Source organism: Trachypithecus francoisi, unplaced genomic scaffold (assembly GCF_009764315.1).
Source record: "Trachypithecus francoisi isolate TF-2019V2 unplaced genomic scaffold, Tfra_2.0 Lachesis_group2, whole genome shotgun sequence".
NCBI classification, from domain to species: Eukaryota; Metazoa; Chordata; class Mammalia; order Primates; family Cercopithecidae; genus Trachypithecus; species Trachypithecus francoisi.
The window spans coordinates 153,242,995-153,266,644 of NW_022681465.1; the positions used below are offsets into that span (position 1 = coordinate 153,242,995).

General features: G+C 41.4%; 1 protein-coding gene across 2 annotated transcripts in view; it reads left to right on the forward strand.

Annotated features, from left to right (window-relative positions):
- SIL1 (SIL1 nucleotide exchange factor) overlaps positions 1–23,650 on the forward strand; it is a 242,832-nt gene that overhangs the window by 165,173 nt on the left and 54,009 nt on the right. For both annotated transcript variants that reach the window (XM_033181075.1, XM_033181076.1), the window contains exons 6-7: positions 4,193–4,384; positions 9,865–9,986. In XM_033181075.1, the coding sequence (XP_033036966.1) occupies positions 4,193–4,384; positions 9,865–9,986 (314 nt within the window). The remainder of the gene's footprint in view (positions 1–4,192; positions 4,385–9,864; positions 9,987–23,650) is intronic.

Consider the following 23,650-nt stretch of genomic DNA (forward strand, 5'->3'; position numbering starts at 1 on the left):
GAGTAGAGAACCCAGAAACAGACCCACACTAATATACCTGATTGATTTTTGACAGGTACAAAAGTAATTCAATGGAAGACAAACAGTCTTTTCAACAAATAGTGGGCATCCATAAGCAAAAAATGAGCTGTCACCTAAACCTTGTACCTTTAAAAAAATTAATGCAAAATAGATCATAGATTTAAATGTAAAGTGTGAAACTAAGAAGAAAAAAAACTTTTAGAATGAAACATAGAAAATCTTTGGAAACTAGGACCAGGTAAAGAGTTCTTATGACATGGCACCAAATGCAAGATTTATAAAAGAAAAAATTGATAAATTGGACTTCATCAAAATTAAAATGTTTTGTTTTGTGAAATACCCTGTTAAGATGATCGGAAGATACACTACTGGAAGGAAATATTTACATATCATATACCAGCAGTCCTCATTTTATGTTATATGGAATTGTAAAAATGTGCACACTGAAACTATGCAAAACAATCTTAACATAATCAAGGGAAAAATTATGATTGTTCCATGATCCTTAAACTGTTTTGCCAGACGTTAAAACAACTACATTGCTATTGGTTTTAAGTATATATAGAAATGGAAAAGCAATACTAATATTTATTTAGTACACTATAATTTAAAACATTTAGAATTATGCTGGGCGCAATGGCTCACACCTGCATTCCTAGCACTTTGGGAGGATCACTTGATTCTAGGAGTTTGAGACTAGCCTGAGCAACATAGCCCAGAAATGGTCTGTGTTTTCTACAAATAAAAAAAGTATTTTTCTACAAAAAAAAAAATTCATTCTTTCTTTCTTTCTTTCTTTCTTTCTTTCTTTCTTTCTCTCTCTCTCTCTCTTCTTTCTTTCTTTCTCTTTCTCTCTCTTTCTCTTTCTCTCTCTTTCTCTCTCTCTCTCTCTTTCTTTCTTTTCTCTCTCTCTCTCTTTCTTTCTTTCTGTCTTTCTGTCTTTCTTTCACAGGGTCTCTGTCACCCAGGTTGGAGTGCAATGGCAGGATTACAGCTCAAGTAATCCTCCCACCTCAGCCTCCCGGGTGGCTGGGACTACAGGTGTGTGCCACCATGCCACACCAAAAATATAATTTTTTTTTTTTTTTTGAGACAGTCTTGCTCTGTCACCCACACAGGAGTACAGTGGTGTGATCTTGGCTCACTGCAGCCTCCGCCTCCCAGGTTCAAGTGATTCTTCTGCCCCAGCCTCCCAAGTTACAGATGTATGCCACCATGCCTGGCTCATTTTTGTATTTTTAATAGAGAAGGGGTTTCGTCTTCTCTCTAGTTTCACCTTCTCTAGTTGGCCAGACTGTTGAACTCCTGGCCTCAAGTGATTCGCCTGCCTCGATCCCCCAAAGTGTTGAGATTACAGGCATGAGCCATTGTGCCTGGCCAAAAAATTCAAATAATGTTTGTGTTTTTTGTAGATACGGGTTTTCGCCATGTTGCCCAGGCTAGTCTCGAACTCCTGGCTCAAGCAATCCACCCACCTCAGCCTCTCAGAGTGCTGACATTACAGATGTGGGCCACCATACCCAGCCAGTTTTTTAGTTTTCTGTGTGACTTGTGCTCGTAGTCCTGACTACTCAGGCTGAGGTGGGAGGATCACTTGAGTCCAGGAGGGTGAGACTGCAGTGAGCTGTGATTGTACCATCGCACTTCAACCTGAGCAATAGAGTGAGACCCTGACTCCAAAAAAAAGTATGACATAGAACAAGCATCTTTTCTGTCTTGGCTAATTATCATACTTCTTTCTAAGTATGGATGAGCCTCCAACATTTCACCCTTTGTACTTTCAATGTTGTGAAATTTTACAGAGAGTTCCTGTAATGTGAGGTTTTTTGCCATTCTCATTTCATCCTTTTTATCACTTTCCTAATTTGTGTCTGTAAGTTTGCCTTTGCTAAGTTCCTCTGTCTGCACATCTAGAGCTTATCAAACAGTGGCAGTGTTAACATTCCCACAGTCAACCATCTCTTCTATAACTCCATGTACATTCAATTCAAATTTCATTGCCAAAGTTACCACCTTTCATTTATTTGCTGCACTTTGATCTTTGCTGGCCAGTTCTCTTTTTTAAAAAATAGAATTTAAACAATATAAGTACAGATGGAGTCTCATGTATTGCCCAGGCTGGTTTGGAACGCCTGGAGCTCAAGTTGTCCACCTGTCTTGGCCTCCCAATGTTCTGGGATTACAGGCATGAGCCACAGTATATATAACATTTTTTAAATGCCAGAATTATAAAGATGGAGAACAAATTAGTGACAACCAGGGCACAGGGACATAAGAGAATAGAATGGGAGGATAAAGTATAGCTATAAAGGAGTAGCACATAGTAGATTATGTGATTGTGGTGGGACAGTTCTCTAGCATGATTGTTCTGGTAGTTATACAAGTCTACATCTCAGGTAAAATTACGTAGAATGATACACACACACACATACATGTAAATGAGTACATGTAAAAACTGGCGAAATCCGAACAAGGTGTTTAGTCTAGTTAACAGTATGGTACCTGTGTCCTTTTCTTGATTTTGACATTGTAATATCCTTATGTAAAATGTTAACATTGAGGGAAGCTGGACGAAGGGTACATGACACTCTCTGTACTATTTTTGTTATTTCCTGAGAATTTATAATTATTTCAAAGTAAAAGGTTTTTGTTTGTTTGTTTTGTTTTGTTTTTTTGAGATGGAGTCTCGCTCTGTCGCTCAGGCTGGAGTGCAGTGGTGCAATCTTGGCTCACTGCAGCTTCCGCCTCCTGGGTTCAAGCGATTCTCCTGCCTCAGGCTCCTGAGTAGCTGGGATTACAGGTGCGCGGCACCATGCCCAGCTAAGTTTTGTATTTTTAGTAGAGATGGGGTTTTACAATATTGGTCAGGCTGGTCTGGAACTCCTGACCTCATGGTCTGCCTGCCTCAGCCTACCAAAGTGCTGGGATTACAGGCATGAGCCACTGTGCCTGGCCAAAAAGTTTTTTTTTAAGGCCTTCTTGAGAGTCAGGCACACATAGTTTTTGTGAGACAGATGTCACTAGTTTCTTATTGTGCTCACTTGCCTATCATCTCACAGCTCTAGAAAGTGACTCAGCCTTCCCAGACCTCTTTGCTTGGCTTTGGCAGCCATCCAGAGACCTCTAGCTGGGTGCAGGGAGAGCATCTCATGTTGTTTTAGCCCAGAGAATCAGAATGTGGCGCCCCATGGATGTGATTGCTCCGCTAGGAGCTTGGTCTTTTTTAAGAGAGGCTGATTCATTTCTTTGGTTGGTGTTTCTATGGAGTGCTTATAACTGGGGAGAAAAACCCATAGGTAATAGATGAGCAATTTGGAGCTGACAGCTGTTCATCATCCGGCTTTTTATAAATATCTGTGCCTTTTAATTTTTCTTGGAAGACAGATACATAAACCACCATGACTTTTCAGACTCTATAGACACTATCCTCTCAAATTGGGAAGAAAACAGTGTCACATGTATAAAATATTTAATTAAAGTCTTTTGTTCACCTCTAATGTAACTTCATTTAAAAATTTTTATATGTGAGTGGGGTGGGGAGGGATTGAGAGAAAATTGTTTGAGATTCGAGTATAGTACATATAGTAATTTCGCCATATCAAACAGTTGAACAAATTGTATACCTGTGGTTAGGTTGACAGTAATGACAGTGATTTAATTTTCATCAGCAAATTGCTCCTGCTCTGACAGCTCTTACCCATAGTTTTCTATGTCCAAGTTTCCCTAAAATGTTGTTGGGTTGGGTAGGGCAAGGCCAAGATAGTCTATGTTTGTGAAAAGTGGAGAAGCAGGGTGTGGGTTATTCTACCTTAGGTCTCAGCTGTTTCATGTGTGGTTTGGGGTTGAAGATGAACTTGCATTACTTCCCCTTAACTCAGTGGTTGTGACAAGAAGCCTTTCTATTCTTCCTGAACGTTGGAAATCGGACTTGAATAAGTGAACCTTGGAACATCTTGAGTGTGTTTTTAGAGCAGAGGCCTATATAGGTAGATTTTGAGGGCTCTCTTCTCTGGGCATCTTAGAAAGTATTAGTATTTTTGATAGTGTAGATTAGAGAAGACTGTGAGTCTTGGAGCAGCAGTTTTTTGGGGATGGGCATCCATGGTAGCCCACAGACATCTTGGGGAGATGTCTCCAACCATTTTAATCATCTCTTTGCTGCTCTCCTTAGGCAAGGCAGGCTGAGGTAAAGCGGCTCTTCCGCCCCATTGAGGAACTGAAGAAAGACTTCAATGAGCTGAATGTTGTCATTGAGACTGACATGCAGATCATGGTACGGCTGATCAACAAGTTCAATAGTTCCAGCTCCAGTTTGGAAGAGAAGATTGCTGCGCTCTTTGATCTTGAATATTATGTCCATCAGGTACTGTATTTCTTTATCCATAAGTCAGACTTTTAACAGCTCCAAAAATAAATCCCCCCCCCACAAGCCCTAAGAAAATAGCATCAGCATCTTTAGTTCTCTCGCAGAGCACAGACTATTTTTAATCTAGGCTTATTGTCTTTTGTAGTAAGATACAGTCTTAGAGGCTAGAGCCAACCCCTTTTTCTCTTTTTGTCTGAGTCGGAGTCTCACTTGGTCGCCCAGCCTGGAGTGCAGTGGCACGATCTCGGCTCACTGCAACCTCCACCTCCTGGGTTCAAGCTATTTTCCTGCCTCAGCCTTCTAAGCAACTGGGATTACAGGCGTGCACCACCATGTCCAGCTAATTTTTAGTATTTTTGATAGAGACAGGGTTTCACTATGTTGACCAGGCTGATCTTGAACTCCTAACCTCAAGTGATCTACCCACCTTGTCCTCCCAAAGTGCTGGGATTATAAGCATGAGCCACCGTGCCTGGCCAGCCAACCTCAACCTCTTTTTCATGTAGAGTGTTACCTTCTTTAGTACCTCTGAGGGTACCGCAGAGATAAAATAGACATAGTCCTTGTTATGTAGCGTATAGCCTGGAAGAGGAAGTAACTGAATAATGAAAAATTGAACAAATTAATTAAATAATGAGATAATTTAAGATTGTAATGAGGGCTCCAGAGGGTGATGTCTTAGAGCCTAGTCATGGACAATAAAGGAGGCTTCTCAGAGGATGTGACATTTAGGCCGAGTGTTATAGGATGATTGGGGTTGGCTGGGTGAAGAGAGGGTACTAGAGTAGGAGATGGCAAACTACTGCCCATAGGTCAAATCTGGCCCAACACCTCCTTTCCTAAATAAACTTTTATTGGAGCACAGCGACCCCTATTTGTTCATGCATTGTTTATTGGTGTTTTTATGCTACAATGGCAGAATTGAGTAGTTGTGACAGAAACCATATGGCTCACAAAGTCAAAAATATTTACTACCAGGCCCTTTAGAAAAAGTTTGCCAACCCTTAGATTAGAGCATTCCAGCTAGAGGAAACAACATGTGCAGAGATTCTAGGGCAGGGAAGAGCTTGGTGAGATTGAGGGCCTGGAAAAGATTGGAGTGACTGGAGCACAGTGGCCTGGAGGGGAACACAGATGAAGTGGGAAGGTTTGGGGGTTGGAGAGGTGAGGTTGGAGATACCATGCTCTTTATGATTTTAGCCTTGATCCTAAAAACCATTGAAGAGTTTGAAGCAGGGAAGCAACTGATCAGACTTATAATAACTAATATTTGTTGAGTGTTATTACATACCAGGCACTGCTTCAGGTGCTCTGTACGCATTAATTCATTGACTTCCATGGCTTCCCTATGAGTACGTACCACTATTAATCCCATTTTGTAACCGAGGAAAATGAGGCACAGAGAGATTATGTAATTGCTCAAGATCATCCAGCCTAGTGAGTGGTAGAGCTGGAATTTGCAGTAAGCTCTGTCTGACCCTAAACTCTGTGCTCTAAAACTTTTGGCCACTCTGTTTCTCAAAGGCAACTGATACCTTTTGAATTAAGCTCAAAAGGTGGAGCTAACGAGGAGCCAATAAAAGCCACTGATTTATTCAATAAATAAATAAAGTGTCTGCTAACTCCCAGGCACTGTTCTAGGCACTTGAGGTACGTCTGTGAACAAAATTAGGGCTTAACCTTCTAGCAGAAGCAGATAGACAAACATAAGAAACAAGTAATTATAAGTAATATGTTTGTAGGTGATAAATATTGTAGAAATATAAAAACTACGGTGAGATCGGAACTGGCAGCATTGAGAAGGGGCATCTCTGGCTGGAGGAACAGCAAGTGCAGGAGCCCGGTGGTGGGAACATGCCTAGTGTGTTTGAATCAGCTGGAGCTGAGAGTGGGGAGAGGAGAAGTAGATGGAGCTCAGAGAGACAATGGGAGGAAGAATATACAGGGCCTGTAGGCCATGGAAAAAAGTGAACTTGGATATTATTGAAGGATATTGAGCAGAAGAATGACGTGATGTGACTTACTTTTAAAAGGATTCCTCCAGCTGCCGTGTTGAGAATTAGGCTGCAGGTGGGGGGCTTGGTAGAAGCAGAGACCATATAGGAGGCTATTGCAGTAATCCAGACTAGGGACAACAGTGGCCCAGGAGAGGCTGTGTAATCATAATCAAAGGCTTGTTTGAGATCCTTGTCAAGACATAGATCCTCAATGTCCTCCCATGCACGACAGCGCCCTTGTTCTCTATAAACTGGGCTAAAACACATGCTTTCTTCCTTTAGGATTTTGCCAGTGTCTGTGGTGAAAGGATGAGTATGCACTGTGTCCGCAGGAATGATGGGGCAGCTTCTTCATCTTCTTTCTCTGCTCATAACTCTTTCTCAGGCCTCAAATAGCAGGACTCTGATCCTCTTAGAGAAAAAAAATAAACCTTGGTTCTCTTTCCCCTTTCCAGTCTTACTCTCCAGGGTAAAAACCAAAAACTCCAACAGTTTTTCCATTAGAGATATTTAAAGGATTAAGGATACAAGGGGTTATTTGCCAACTCAGTCCTCCTTTGATGTTGATAGCTTCTATTTTTTCTCATCTTAACATACTGGGATGAATCTTTAGGTATCAGGTCACTATGGGCTCTTGCACATGAAACACCAAAATGACCAGAGAGCTTATCATACCTGGAAGGGCGTGAGTCCACAGGAGGCTTGGGCTAGCATTGCCCCAGCAAAGTTTTTTGTTTTCCCTTGTAGGCCCTTTGTCACTTGGCAGTGTCTTCCCTAAGGTGACATCCCCATTCTGCTTTCACAGGCCACCTCACCAGACCCATCCTAAGGTCATCCCAAAATCAGTCCCTGGCAGAAGTCAAATTTGTCTTTTGGCAGAGAAATGTTCTGGATCATTGGTATTTTGATTGGAAGGGCTGGTGCATCAAGCTGCCATGCAGCAGTGTTAAGTTGTGGTTTCACTGGGGGATTAAGTAGGACACAACTGGGTCCGAGTCCTGGTTGTGATGGGGGCTTGGGGTGATGTAGTACTAGCTCTAAGGAAGATGGCACTTTCCTAGCCAGGAACTTTCCCAGTTCCTTCTCATTCTAGACTCACTGAATGGTGGTTTGAGGAGCTGTAGGCTCCAAGGACCCAAACCAGGTCTGCCAGGCTTCCTCACAGCCATATTTGAATTATTAAACAGGATATGTGAAAAGCAAAACCTTGTGTGTGGAAAACAGATGGTGAGTTATTTATGAGGAGCAGCCTCCATCCACCCCATCCACCTGGGGCAGTATATTTGCCTTCTCCCACGTGTCTCCTCAGCTATGTGCCACCATTTCTCCCCTTCGCTGTTTCCTGTTCTCTCATCGTCTTATCAGTGCCCTGCTTCTTTCCTTTCCTCCAGGGTGTTGACATAGTTCCCTCCTGCACTCCCTCTTCCTCTTCATCTCTGCCTGTCCCACCCCACCCCGAAGGCAGCCTGAGAACAGTTTTGGCCCCAGATCCAGATGGGGAGCTGTGGACCTGGGCTGTGGTCATGGTTTCTCCTATATGTCACCAGGGAGGGTCCAGCTTTTGATGTGCCCTGGGCAGAATGAATCGTTTCTTCCTCACTGTTAGTGAAATAAATCATGAGAAAACATCCCCAAAAGGCTGAAGTGCTTATATAAATGTCGGCATTTCTATCATGCTGAATTATGATTGTAATAATAATAGATAAACTGACTCTAGAACAGAAGGTCCGTGACTCTGGGCTGTGTTGCTTTGGAGCTGACCGAGTGGCAGCTGCTCCGCTAGGAACTCATACCAGCTTTGATAAGTGGCCATTCCAGGCATGGTATGACAGGATTCTGAGCCATAGTTTTGTATCCAGAAAACTCAGAGGAAAGACAACCAAATAATAGGCAGTGAATTCTTATATTGTAAAACCAGAGCATGTGGGGAAGGAAGGAAGGTGCTTATGTCAGCAAAACACCCAGCTCTGAGTCTCCCTAGTTAGCTGGGCTGTGGCTCAACCAGTCATTCCTGTTCATAGGAACAGTTTGGGGCAGAAAAATGTCCATGGCCTGGGGCCACATGGCAGGGCAGACTTCATGCTTACTTCACAACCTGGTTTAGCCATTACTTCATGTCTGTGGTACCAGAGACCCATTCGTTTTGTTGGCACAGATACCTCAGATTGCCTTTTTATTCACACTGGAGCTTTATTTCAGGAACATTCTTTTCTGATCAAATTCATACTCATCAGTGCAACAGTTATTCATTGAGCACCTAACCATATGCTCAGCACCATCCTAGTCCCTGGAGCTACAAGCGTGGACAGACAGACAAAACCCCTGCTCTCATGGAGATTCCATCCAAATGTGTATGAATGATCTTTCAAGTGGCAACAACAAGCTAGGCCACCACAAAACACTAGCAGAGTCAAATACCAATCCTCACACTTGATTTCCCTGTCAGAGTCCTCTCCTAGTTCAGAGAGGCAAGGACGCGGTTGGGAAGGGGCCCTGTGGAATCTGGAGGAGAAAAATGGGTAGCAGCCACTGTTGTTGGGCTTCAGCTTCCTGAGTTTTCCTCATGATTGATAGAGTGGGATTAGCATGTGGGCAAGATGCAGCCTTTGTGGCAACAAAGATATATTCAAGGGAGACTGTAGCGGGTACATGTAGAAACAGGATCCAGTGACCTTTCTGAGGAAAGCGAGTCGTCTTGTTCTAGGTACTAATAAACCGTGGGTAATGAGATCCCCTGTAGAGTAAAAAATAATCTGGACTTGGGGATTTGGTGCTTAAATGATAGCCTAGACCAGTGCTGCTGAATAGAACTTTATATAATGACAGAAATGTTCTGCACTGTCTGATACATAGCCACTAGCCAGTAGCACAGGCTTAGACGAAAGCCTTTGGGAGAGTGATTTTCTTGCATATTTTATCATGAATGTCTTCAGATGCAGTCAATCTGAGATGCAAGAGAAAGGTACTTTTGTTATTCCCCTCCCCAGCACTCTTACAGCAACCCCCCTCCCAACAACAGGGCTCTTTTTCTAGTCCCTAGCTTCTAATTTAAAATCAGCTTAAAAAATCTGCCTCCACTGTCCCCATTGGGATCGGACATCAACAGGAAGCATGGCACCGTTTAGTGGTGCTGATGACGCCAGATTCTTTGTGTTAACAGCTTGTACATTAGGAGTAAGCTTTATGACTCATTACGATATTAGAATTTTCCAGGACATGTTTGGCATAAGCAATAGCTAGGTGTCATTTCCGCTGATTCCCACGCAGGTGCTCATCAATCATGTTGGATGAATTAGGAGTTCTCAAATTTAACAGTATTAAAAAATTGGTTTTTACAAACCTTTTCTTAGTCAAAAAGGCCGTTATTGCTTTTTCCATTCCTTTTTAATTTGTTTTTGAATAGTCACCAAAAGAAAGGCTCTAAGAAGAGCTTTCCTTTCCCTGATGGCTATGCTGTACTAAGCAGTGGCTCTGTTGCAGATGGACAATGCGCAGGACCTGCTTTCCTTTGGTGGTCTTCAAGTGGTGATCAATGGGCTGAACAGCACAGAGCCCCTCGTGAAGGAATATGCTGCGTTTGTGCTGGGGGCTGCCTTTTCCAGGTGAGCAGTGTAATGGACATCCCATTGGCCAGAATTGCTTGGCCTGATCTGCTTGGAAGAAGGGTCCACTTGAATGTGCCTGTTCTACTGACATTTCAGTGTAATCTCAGTGAAACTAGAGTCAAATTTGATTCTGCCCTTATTCCAAGTAGATAGGAATTTTTACCCATGTTGTCACCATCTGTTACTCTCTGTTCCCCCATCTTAGGTATATGGACATTTAATAACACATCTTAGGTCACATTCTCTGTTTTATTCAAAGCTCATAAAAAGTTAGATCAACTATAAATAGTAGAGAGGGAGGGGGATAAACAAGAGTAGATAGAGTAGATCTTTTGGCAGTAAAGCTACATCTAGTGATGATAAATGATGAGCCTGAACAAGGGGGTGCTTTCAGGGAGGAATGTGTCTTGCCCTAGTTGTCTGGAACCAATGTACATGCAGTCAGGTTATCGCACTCTGTAGGTTGGGAATTGTTGAGAATTTCAGTTAGTCTGGCTTGTGATGGAAGACTGATAAGGCAAGAGGAGTGGGGAGGTAGCATCTCAAAAGAGTAGATGCCAAAAGATATGTAGGTACCACATCATTCTACACCGCCTGCAAAGGTCAAGATGTCTGCATGCTGCAATTGGCTGTTGGAGCTATTGTTCCTCCCAGTTTTGAAAATCAGCTCTTAGGACCATTTGTGTCTTTAAAACAGGAACAAATATTCCGATTCTTGCTGCAAGGGCATGGGTGGAGGCTATTAGATGCTTAGATGCAGGTCACGATGTTACAGGAGAAAAGCTATTCTGAACATGTTTACCATTGTAGGCTTTGTTTCTAAAAGATTTCCTTTGTGCTTTATCTGTGCTTGTTTTTTAAATCAGAATCTCAGTCTGATGCTCTCTCACTCTGACAGGAATTCAGCATGTTTTCTTAGTAAGTTGAAGGGCAGAGCTGGGAAAGCTGGAGGAGTTGTTCCGTGAGGAGAGGCACTGCCGGTCTTTGTTTCTCTTATCACCACTCTGCCTGGATCTTCAAGCCCGGGCTCCCTGTGTTGGTGGTGTTGACAGTCAAGGCTCTGGCCTCCAGGGCAACTCCACCTTCCTTGGTCTCACCTCCCAGACTCTGAGTCTGCCAGGAAGCCCAGGGCAATCTCCTATGCAGCCACTGGAAAGATGGAAAATCTGCATATTTAATGTTAGTAGCTGCAGTTTCAGTCATGAGGAAGTCCAGGAAATCCAGGGTCTTAGCTTTATAAGACTTTAGAGGCTTGAGAACCTACAAAGCTCACTTTTTACTTCTCAGGCCAGAAAAGAACTAAATCCAACATTATTAACCTCTCTCCAGACCCTTTTTGGAAATCTTTGCTTTATTCCCGAGTACTTTTATTCTACCTTTAATATTAACAAATTATCCTATACGTCCCTTGCCATTGCTTCTGGAAATACATTTCTTGAGGGGAAACTGTGTGGCATTTTCATGTCACATCCTAGTTAAAGGGGACTAATTAAGTGACTTGAGAAACATGCATTGAGCCTGCTTTGCAGACCCGTAACTCACCAAGGGACTGTGCCAATGTGTGGTGTTATTAAGACTTTTCTGTGATTGTATTAGCTTAAGACCATGTTAACATTTATGCAGCATCAACTAAAATTTAAATAGAGATAAATATAAAATATTGCAATTTAGTGTTTTGGTGGCAAGCAAACTGCTGTATTCAGAATGTTCTAGCTGGGTTTTTGATGGCTCACTGGAGGCCTGTTACCGTGACAGCATGGTATGGAGCCAGAGCTTTTGGAAGCCAACAGCAGGCTCCCCTACACCGTGGAAATGTCAATGTTTTCTGCAAAGAGGAACCTGATGCAAGGTAAGGATATTTCTACACGGAGAGGTAGGTTTCAGTACTCTAGTCTGATATTCATCATTTACTCTTCATGTCTTAAGTATTGGCTCTGCATCCCTCTAACCACTTCTAGTATACAGGTGTGTATACACCTGCCACACATGTGCACAAACACACAACACAGTGATGGGATGAGCTTGCTGTTTATCAAGAGGGTGTTCGGGGGTAGTGAGCACTCTGGAATCATGGAGTCCCAGCACTGGGGATAGTATCTGGAATATACTCTTTCTAGTTTTCTGCTGATGGGCAAGAATACTGCTCAGTCAGTCCAGATGTTTGGGTATTTAGGAGGATTAGGCAGACCACTGGACCTACAGTCAATCTAGTTCCAAGTTTAGTTTCTGCCATTTCCTATCTGTGTGCCCATGGGCAACCTTTCTAAGCCTCACCTTTTTCTTTTGTTAACAGGGAACATTAATAGGTGTTCTCTGCATTTCATAAAGTTGAGTGAGTGTCAAATAATATACAATGACTTGTGAAAATGGTTGTAAAGCACCTGTCAATGACAAGGTGGTATCAACATCATCCCCCTCATCAGCATGTGTCCTTTATACTATGAGTTTCTGCTATAGAAATTCTTATTTCTTTTCTTTCTACAATAAAAACTTTTATCCTCCTCATTTTCTCTTCTGTTAAGGTGCTTATATTCTACCATGTATCTCTTGGTGCTAATCTTTTTTTTTTTTTTGAGGCAAGGTCTCATTCTTTCCCTCAGGCTGGAGTACAGTGGCCCGATCTCGGCTCACTGCAACCTCCGCCTCCTGGGCTCAGGTGATCCTTCCACCTCAGCCACCTCTGTAGCTGGGACTACAGGTATGTGACACCACACCTGGCTAATTTTTACAATCTTTGTAGAGACAAGGTTTCACCATGTTGTCCAGGCAAGTCTCGAACTCCTGGGCTCAAGCAATCTGTCTGTGTTGGCCTCCCAAAGTACTGGGCTTACAGGCGTGAGCCACTGTGTCCGGTCTCTTATTGCTAATCTGCTGCTTCATCGAGGGTATTTATTTGCCTGCTTGGGTTAATTGCTTAATAAGGTTTCCATATACATTTGTGTGGATGAAGATATCTATTTCCTGGTGTTAAACATGAAGCAGTTATTCCGAGATCAAGAAGAGAGAGTTCATGTAAATGTAACTGACATGACTCCTAAATGTTACATGGTCACTGAAATAAAGTTTATTTAAATATTATTCACATTTATATATGGGTCACACACGTTCATTTTCCTCTGTTTGTTGCACACATATAAGGCAGGTCAAGCTCTTACATAATAAGATACGCAGGGGTAGGGGTGCTGGTGCTTTTAGCAGCTTCATCTTTTCATGGTTTTTCTTTTGTCTCAAACCTGCTTTCTCCTTCTTCAAGTAAAGTACTTTCATTGGCCTTTCTGTGACCTGATTTAATCTCATGATGGCACTTGTGTGTGTCTGTCTGCAGTCTGACCTACCAGGAGTCTCTGGAATTCCAGACAAGTTATTTGTGTTTCTGTATAAGGGGAGTCTCGAAAAGGCTTTGTGAAATTTAGAGGCCAGGCAGCCTTCTGTAATCTGGTTTTGGTTCTTAGCAAACTGGCCGCCTGCTTTTGTTTTCCTCTTAGCTACCTATATATCTCTTTTACCTGGTAGCTGTCAGGAGTTAAACTATCAAGTAGCTAGTATGCCTGCCTCATGTAACACTGGCTTTGCTGTTCTCATGCCCCTGCCTCAGTCACCTTTGGAGTCCTATATCCTTCTTTAATAGCCCATATTCTCATCTGCACATGTATGAATTATCATGCAATTACATGTGCTTATAAGCATTCATGTTGGCAGGACTTTTGAACTTTCCACAGTTTGCAGGATGTCATGGAACTGAACCCAGCACAAAAAAGGATGTACATGTGCCATTAGTCATAGTGAGATTATGTACTCTTTTTTTTTTTTTTTTTGAGACGGAGTCTGGCTCTGTCGCCCAGGCTGGAGTGCAGTGGCCGGATCTCAGCTCACTGCAAGCTCCGCCTCCCGGGTTTACGCCATTCTCCTGCCTCAGCCTCCCGAGTAGCTGGGACTACAGGCGCCAGCCACCTCGCCCGGCTAGTTTTTGTATTTTTAGTAGAGACGGGGTTTCACCGCATTAGCCAGGATGGTCTCGATCTCCTGACCTCGTGATCCGCCCGTCTCGGCCTCCCAAAGTGCTGGGATTACAGGCTTGAGCCACCGCGCCCGGCCGAGATTATGTACTCTTACAATGGATCCCCAGAACAGGATTCTGTTCTTCCCCCTTTATCTTGGCATCTTCCTTGGAACCTCCTTGGCAGATTTTGGGTTATATATATCCCTTTATAAAATGAATGTGTTCCCCTCCCCCAACCTTGTCCCCTCTCATCTCATGCTTTGTTGGCTCTCTTAATTTCCTTAGTTGTACTCTTCCTGCTGAGCGTTTACAATTAATTTTAACTATTTGGACCTGGGTGCAATTGCTTATGCCCATAATCCCAGCACTTTGGGAGGCTGAGGCAGGTAGATTGCTTGAGCCAGGGTTCAAGACCAACCTGGGCAACATGGTGAAACCTCGTCTCTACAAAAAATACAAAAATTAGCTGGGCATGGTAGCATGTGCCTGTGGTCCCAGCTATGCTACTTGGGAGGCTGAGGTGGGAGGATTGCTTGAACTTGGAAAGTCAAGGCTGCAGTGAGCCATGATCATACCATTGTACTTCAACCTAGGTGACCAAGTGAGGCCCTGTCGGAAAAAAAAAAAAAAGAGTAGACAGAAAGGAATACAAATGAATGCACATGAGCATTAAATTAATGTACTTGAAACTACTATTCCTACAATCTGGTTTCTGTCCGTACCATCCCTGAAATTTTTCAAGAGTACTTTGTCATCATTGGCATCTTTGTGGTAGTCGAAATGTTGGCTGCTGCTTTCCTTAGGGAACTTTACCTCTTGGCTGCCATGTCATTATAGTCCCTTGATTTGGGGATGACTGTAATTAATCACTCCCCTTTTCCTTTTTTGGCAACGTCATCATCTTAACTATCTTCTGTTAATAATTGTAGCTATTCACAAAGATTCCTCCAGCCTTGTCCTCCTTCTCTGTTTTCATTTTCTCCCATAATGGTCCTATCTATTCCTGTGATTTCAAATCCAACCTCACTGTGGATGACTCCAGTGTCTACATTTAAGTCCAGCCTTTTTCCTGTGGTCTTCTCCTACATTTCTACCACACTGTCTCATTGCACCTCAAACTCAAGAAAGTGGAACTCATTATTGTCTCACAAACTAGATTTTTCCTCCTACATTCTCTTTTTATCTGTTCTTGGCATTGTGATTATTGTAGTTCTCCAAGCTTGAAACTTTTGAGTGATATTTGAGTCTACTTCCTGCTTCACTTTCTCATTAACTTGGTGAACAAGTCCTGTGAATTTTAATTTCTGCTATTGTTGTCTACTAGACAGTCATTCCCCATTTTTCTGGTTTTTAAGGTTTTTAGAGACAGGGTCTCATTGTGTTGCCCAGGCGGGAGTGCAGGGGCTCTTCACAGGTGTGAACATAGAGTACTACAACTCAAACTCCTGGGCTCAAGCAGTCTTCTTGCCCCAGCTTTCTGAGTGGCTGGGATTACAGGTGTGCGTCAGTGTGCCTGGCCTCCCCCTTTTTCATCTACTAGGGAACCTCGATAATATGAGGGCAGCAATATGTTCAGGCAGAAGGTACCCTTCTCCAGTTGTAGGAAATGAACCATGGATGGTCTAAAGCAAGCCTGGAAATCCCATTCTCTATGAATGTGTGTTAGTTTAGAGATGGCCATGTGACCCAGTTCTGACCAATGAGACATAAAGAGATATTTGCTTGGAAGCCTCTGGGAAGGATTTTGTTCTTATAATAAGATAGTAAAGAGACCCTACCTACTTCTTCCTGCCTTGACTGCAGCTGTCTTGGAGCTGCAGCAGCTGCCTTGGACCAGTGAGGTGAGAAGCACACGAACAAAAAGCCAACATGCTGAGGAGGATAATAGAGGGGAAAGACAGGAGGAGGAAACTGGATTATTTATGATGCAGTTTAGCCACTTTCATGATTTTGGAACCATCTACTTCCAGATTTTTCTTATGAGAGGTAATGAAATGTCTTTGTTTTTTGTTTTTTTTTTTTTTTTTTGAGACGGAGTTTCGCTCTGCCACCCAGGCTGGAGTGCAGTGGCCGGATCTCAGCTCACTGCAAGCTCCGCCTCCCAGGTTCACGCCATTCTCCTGCCTCAGCCTCCCGAGTAGCTGGGACTACAGGTGCCCGCCACGTCGCCCGGCTAGTTTTTTGTATTTTTAGTAGAGACAGGGTTTCACCATGTTAGCCAGGATGGTCTCGATCTCCTGACCTCGTGATCCGCCCGTCTCGGCCTCCCAAAGTGCTGGGATTACAGGCTTGAGCCACCGCGCCCGGCCTGTCTTTGTTTTTTAAAATCATTGTTAATCATGATTCCATTACTTGCAACTGAACATATATTCATATTGATATGAATTCATTTGGATATTTCCAAAATCCCTCTCAGATCTTTTAAATTAAAAAAAAAAAATCTTCTTGATCTTCATAGCATTCACCTCAATTTGCACTTATATATCTGGTTAGTTACCTGTTTATTGTTAATATCCCTTGTTAGATAGTACTTAGGGGATAAGATCCCTTTTTTATCTTGATCCTGCTATCTCTCTAATGTATAGCATAGGACCTAGTATTGGGTGGATGCTCAGGAAATAATTATTGAATGAATACATGAAAAACAAAGGAATAAATTGATACCTTGGAAATGAATTGTTTTTCAGAGAACATTGGAGGCTGAGTGGACAGTGCTGTTCTTATTATTAATGATGTAATCATGGATGATTCACATACCGCACCTTGACCCTTTAAAATCTAAGGCCATGGAAATGAGTGTATAGCCCCACTGGCTGAAGGCCCAGAAAATAGAAGGTTTGAGATTGGGATGAGGTCACACACTGGAGATGCCAATGTTTGAATAGAAGTTCAAATGTGACCTCTAGGACTTGTCTGACCTCTTGTCTCTAGTAGCTAATTTTTCCACACTCTTAAAGCGACAGGAGTGGTGCTCAAGCCTTTTGCATCTGATAAACTGATTAGCATATTAACTGAGATTGGCCTAGGAAATTGGATAGTCATAGCTCTCTTAAGCTACATTCAAAGTCCGATTACTTTTTTCAAATGGCAAATAATGACAAATGGAAAATGACCTCTGACTCTGACCAGCTATGCTGAGTACTACAGAAACTAAGCCTTCATTCTGGGGAGGGAGGCACCACTTTGCATAATACACTTGTCCCTTTAGCATTTCGGTTGAATTTGTCTTTGTGATGATGTGCCCTGCCTTGTCCACATCCTCTATGTGGCTGCCTTCAGATTTTTTCAGTACTCTCACCTTCTTAATTTCTTCCCTACATAACTCTCAGCACACAAAGTTCTTTGTTTTATCTTCATCTTTATAAGCATTTGTTGTTGGACCCCTAAACTGACTCTTTTTTTTTTTCTTTTTTTTGGAGACGAAGTTTCACTCTTGTGGCCTTGGCTGGAGGGCAATGGCACGACCTTGGCTCACTGCAACCTCTGCCTCCTGGGTCCAAGTGATTCTCTTGCCTCAGCCTCCCGAGTAGCTGGGATTACAGGCGCGTGCCACCACTCCCGGCTAATTTTGTATTTTTAATAGAGATGGGGTTTCTTCATGTTTGTCAGGCTGGTCTCGAACTCCCGACCTCAAGTGATCCGCCCACCTTGGCCTCCCGAAGTGCTGGGAAAACTGACTCTTTAAAACATCTACTTCTCTGTTGTAAGCCAGTTCTTTCATCTATTTCCCCAACAAAATTGAAGGCTTCTTGAGCATGGGAACTGGTACTCAAATCTGTGGTGCTCACAGCACCTTATAGTGGGTAAGTTTCATGCGGCTGCTTTGAACATAAATGGTCTAACACAAAAATTGAAGTCACCAAAAATTGGTGGGAGAAAGCAAACCACCAAGAGCAAGGAGTCTTTAAATTTTTTCTATGCTTCGATTTTGTTTGATTTTTCTTCCAGTGAGTATGTATTATTTTTGTAATTAAAATTTGAATAGTGAGTGATGAAACAAAGCAAAACAGCTCTGGGAGACTTCTCAATCACATGGCATGTTTCCCAAGAAATTCTCTTAGTTCAAATACCTGAAGATACTGTATTAAATATTTAAACATTTCTTTAAATGCTTAATTCAGCCAATAAACTGTAGAGCCACTGCTCTATGTAACTGCAGGGGAATTTAATAATGTCATATTCTTTATGTGGTAGCCCTGTAAGAAAGTGAGAGAAATTCTAAAGCAAATGTAATGGAAAGCTCAAATCCTAAGAGATACAAAACACTGAAACTGACAGCTGACCTGGGAACATTTGCTATTCCCTAGTGGCTGTGAGCTCTTGGTTTCAACAGGAATCATAATTTAGGGGACAAAAGACAAAGCTTAGGGGCCATGAAATAATTAGAAAAGTGAAAATCTTCCACTCAAAAGGAATTATTAGGGCAAATTGGCTTTGAGTGAAAGGGAGAAATATGCCCGCAGATCTTCAGTCTGTTTCCTAAGGAAACTGAGTCTGACATGCCTTCTGAAAACAGTATAACCCCACATAGGAAGCAATCTTGATAGAAAATCTAATCTGAATTTGAACATACTTCTAGATCTGACTTCCAATTTAAGGGAAATATTGGGGACAGGTGGTATGTTCAATGATATAATAGACTTGCAATCAGCAAACACCAGACTGTAGAAAACTGTAGAGCGGGCAAACTACTGAATTTTTCGCAAAATAAGATACAAGAGAAAAAAATAAAGAGATGGGATGAAACCCATAAATTAAAAGATATTTAAGATGAATATCAACCAATTATAGTTACAATGTGTGTATTTTTTGTTTTATTTTTTGAGACAGGATCTTGCTGTATCACTGAAGCCTAGAGTGCGGTGGTGCAAATACGGCTCACTGCAGACTCAGTCTCCTGCCTCAGCCTCCCATCTAGCTGAGACTACAGGCATATGCTCCATGCCTGACTAGTTTTTATTTTTTATTGTTTTGTAGAGACAGGTTCTTACTTTTTTGCCCAGGTTGATCTCAAACTCCTGGGCTTGAGTGATCCTCCCACCTTGGCCTTCCAAAGTGTTTGTATTACAGGTGTGAGCCACCATGCCAGAGCTCTATGATATATTTAGATCTTGACCAAATCAACAATCTGCAAAAAAAGAAAAAAGAAAAAATCATGAGATAATTGGGAACTTTTAAACAATTACTTGATATTTGGTAATATTAAGGATAATATTAAATTTTTGGTGTGAAAATGGTATTGTTTTGTTTTTGTAAAAAAGAGCGTTTTTAGAGAAGAAGCATGCTGAAAAATTTATGGGTAAAAGATAGGATGTCAGGCCAGGCACAGTGGCTTGTGCCTGTAATCCCAGCACTTTGGTCTCTCATCCAAGTACTAACCAGGCCCAACCTTGCTTAGCTCCAAGATCAGATGAGATCAGGCACATTCAGGGTAGCGTGGTGATAGATAATCCAAGCACTTTGGGAGGCCAAAGTGGGAGGATCGCTTGAGCCCAGGAGTTCAAGACCAGCCTGGGCAACATAAGGAGACCCCATCTCTACAAAGAAATATTTTAATTTAGCTGGGTCTGGTGGTGTGTTTCTGTGGTCACAGCTACTCAGAAGGCTGAGGTGGGAGGACTGCCTGAGCGTGGGAGGTTGAGGCTGCAGTGAGCCATGATCAGGCCATCGCACTCTAGCCTGGGCAACAGAGTGAGACCCCATCTCAGAAAACAACAATAACAACCAAAGATAGGATGTCTCCATTGTGCTTTATTTTTTGATCTGAGGAGGTGGGTAGGTAGGTGGCTGAGTCGGGGTATAGATAAAATAGTACTAGCTATGACTTCATAATTTTGAAAGCTGAGTGCAGAGTCCATGGAGATTATTATACCATTCTCTGTATTTTAGTATATACATGAAGATTTCCATGAAAAAAATTTTTTTAAAACATAGTTTGAAATTGACAGAATGTCCAGGTTACTGGCAGATGCAGAAACAAATCCTCTGTGGAGGAACTTACATCCAGGCCTCAGAGCATCCCCACAAACAAAAATCTTCCAACGATCATGAGCTCACAACCAAAATATCACAAAGCACATGAAAAATAAGGCACTATGAGTTAAAGACAGCAGAGACAAATAATCAGACTTTTAAAACTATAGCTAGATGGGGTGCAGTGGCTCACACTTGTAATCACAGCACTTTGGGAGGCTGAGGCAGAAGGATCACTTGAAGCCAAGAGCTTGAGACCAGCCTGGCAACAAAGCGAGAATATGTCTCTATTAATAGTTTTTTAAAATAAATACAAATTTAAAAAATTATAGGTAGTAAAATTCACAGAAAACAAAATATAAAATAATTATTTTAATATGTTTAAATAAGATTTTATCAAAAGTATGGGCAAAAAACAATAGGCTATCAAAAGTGACAATGGACAGATTTGAAAATGATGAAAAATTAACTTCTTTTAAATTAAAATATTTTTTTTTCCTTGGCAGATAAAATTATATGTATTTATTTTGTAAAACATGTATATAAAATATATATACATTCTGGAATGACTAATCTTGCTCACAGTTATCATTTTTGTGGTGAGAGCACTTAACATCCCTCCCTCGGCGTTTTTTAGGAATACAGTGTATTGTTATTAACTGCAGTCACCATGCTATATGATAGATCTCTTGGACTTGATCCTCCTGTCCATCTGAAATTTTGTATCCTTTGACCAACATCTCAATACTCCCCTGCCCCAGCAACTACCCCAGCCCTTGGTAACTACCATTCTACTCTACTTTTATGAGGTAAATTTTTTTAGATTCCACATTTGTGCGAGATTATGCAATACTTGTCTTTCTATGCCTGGCTTATGTCACTTAACATAATGTCCTCTAGCTTCATTTGTGTTGTCACAAATGGCAGTTTTTCTTTATTTTTTTTTTCTGGCTGAATAATATTCCATTGTTTATGTATATCACATTTTCTTTATCCATTCATCCGTTAATGAACAGTTAGGCTGATTCACAAAATAGAACTTCTTGAAGGTGAAAATCTAATTGCAGTTAGGAATTCAGTAGACAAGGTAAATAGCTGGTCAGACACAGCTGAAGAGTAATTAAGTAAACTAGAGTATAGAATTGAAGAAATTACCTAAAGTGCAGCATAGACAGAAAAATGAAAAAGAGGTTAAGAGATGTGAAGATTTGAATATAAAGGTCTCACATGAATTTCAGAAGAATAAAGAGAATATGTATGAGATAGGCTATATTTAAAGAGGTTTGGCTGATACTTTTCTTTTTTGTTTTGTTTTGTTTTGTTTTTGTTTTTTTTTTTTTTTTTTTGAGACGGAGTCTCGCTCTGCCGCCCAGGCTGGAGTGCAGTGGCCGGATCTCAGCTCACTGCAAGCTCCGCCTCCCGGGTTCACGCCATTCTCCTGCCTCAGCCTCCCGAGTAGCTGGGACTACAGGCGCCCGCCACCTCGCCCGGCTAATTTTTTTTGTGTTTTTTAGTAGAGATGGGGTTTCACCGTGTTAGCCAGGATGGTCTCGATCTCCTGACCTCGTGATCCGCCCGTCTCGGCCTCCCAAAGTGCTGGGATTACAGGCTTGAGCCACCGCGCCCGGCCTGGCTGATACTTTTCTAAACCTCTTTAAATTGATGAAAGACGTGAATTCTGATTCAGGAAATCCACTGAATCCCATGCACAATGATTCAGAAGATAATCCATTTCTGGTAACATAGTGAAGCCACAGAAAGATTGGGTTATAAAAACAGAGGCCAGGTACAATGATTCAATCACACCTGTTAATCTCAGCACTTCCCGAGGCTGAGGTGGAAGGAGCGCTCGAGGCCAGGAACTCAAGACCAGCCTGGGAAACATAACAGAAGAAATATCAAACAGGGACCTCAGCAACTATTCCTTCAAAGGGGGCAAAGTTGATTTGATTCATTTGTGGAGCAATTTGTGCCCTAGGACATTGTTGAAAACAATAGAGCTCTTTATGTTTCAGGGATTAACCTTCTGTTTTGCAAATATTTTCCCAAATGTGTATTTCTCTTCATCCCTATTTATGATACTTTTCTATATGAAAGTTTAAAATATTTATTTAGAAGAAATGGATACTTATTATTTTATGGTTTCTGTTTTTTATGAGATACTTAGTAAAGCCTTTTCTGCAATGAGTATTTTTTCTTCATATTATTTCAAAAATATGAAATATTTCAAAGAAGAGTCCAGAAAATCTTATGCTCACTACCCAGATTTAATAAACGAAAATTTGTTATATTTGCTTCAGATTTTTTAAAGAAGTAAGATATTAGATATCATTGATGACCCTTTCATGATCCTTTGTATTTCCCTTTGTTCTCCCCCAGAGGTAACCACTGTTCTGAATTTGGTGTGCATCATATCTTTTTTGTTTTTTTTTTGAGGCGGTTCTCACTTTTGTTACCCAGGCTGGAATGCAGTGGCACAATCTCGGTTCACTGCAGCCCAACTTCCTGGGTTCAAGCAGTCCTCTTGCCCCAGTCCCCCAGGTAGCTGGGACTACAGGTGAGTGCCACCACACCTGGGTACTTTTTATATTTGTTGTAGAGACAGGGTTTCACTATGTTGCCCAGGCTGGTCTCAAACTCCTAAGCTCAAGTAATGGGCCTGCCTTAGCCTACTAAAGTCCTAGGATTACAGCCATGAGCCATCACTCCTGGCCTATTATATCTATTCTTTATAGTTTGTCATATATATCTGTCTTCATTGTATCCCCCTCCTGCATACACACACACAGAAACTGTTTTAGTAGTTTTCTATGTTGTTACATGTAGCTCTGTGTACATTTTCTGTTTAGCATCCCACTATTTGAAAACCTTTGTTAAGGAACATTTAGATTGATGCCAGTTTTTTGCTATTACACACAATGTTGGTTACATATGCAAGTATGTCCCTAGGATATATGCATTAAAGTAGAATTGCTAGGTCATATGCACACTTTCAGTACCACTAGATAATGCCAAATTGTTTTCCAAAGTGGTTGCTAGTGGAAATAAACCACTGTGTTTCAAAAAACTCATACTGTGTTTGAGGGTTCCTATTTCTCCATATCCTTGTCAATGTTTCGTATTAAGAGTTTCTATTTTTTGCCAATTTGTGGGTATGGTATAGTATGTCATTCTTCTTTTGAATTTACTCTTTCCTGACTACTATATAAATTGAGTATTCCCCCCCCCCCCCAACAAACACACAATTGGAATTATACTAGACAGATTTTTTGGTTTGGATTACATATGTTTTTGTGTTTTCAATACAACCATCTTTTTAAATTACCTCTTAATATCTTTTGCCTGTTTTTTCCCATAGAGTCTTTTGTTTATTTTTTAGTTGGCATTTATATATATAGTCTGGGTACTTATATATTTTATATGTATTTTCATGAATTATATATAGTCTGAATACTGTCTTTTTTCAATTATATGCATAGCAAATATAATCTTGTGTGTGGCCGGTCATTTCACATTGCTTATGTTGCATTTGTTACAGACATTTTAAAGTATTTTTAGAAAGTCAGAATTATCCATCTTTTTCTTGAAGTTTATGCTCTGTGTGTTTTAAGAAGTCTTTCCTTGAGGTATAGAGATATTCACCTATATTAACTTCTGAGAGTATAAAGTTTGATGGGTTTTTATTTTA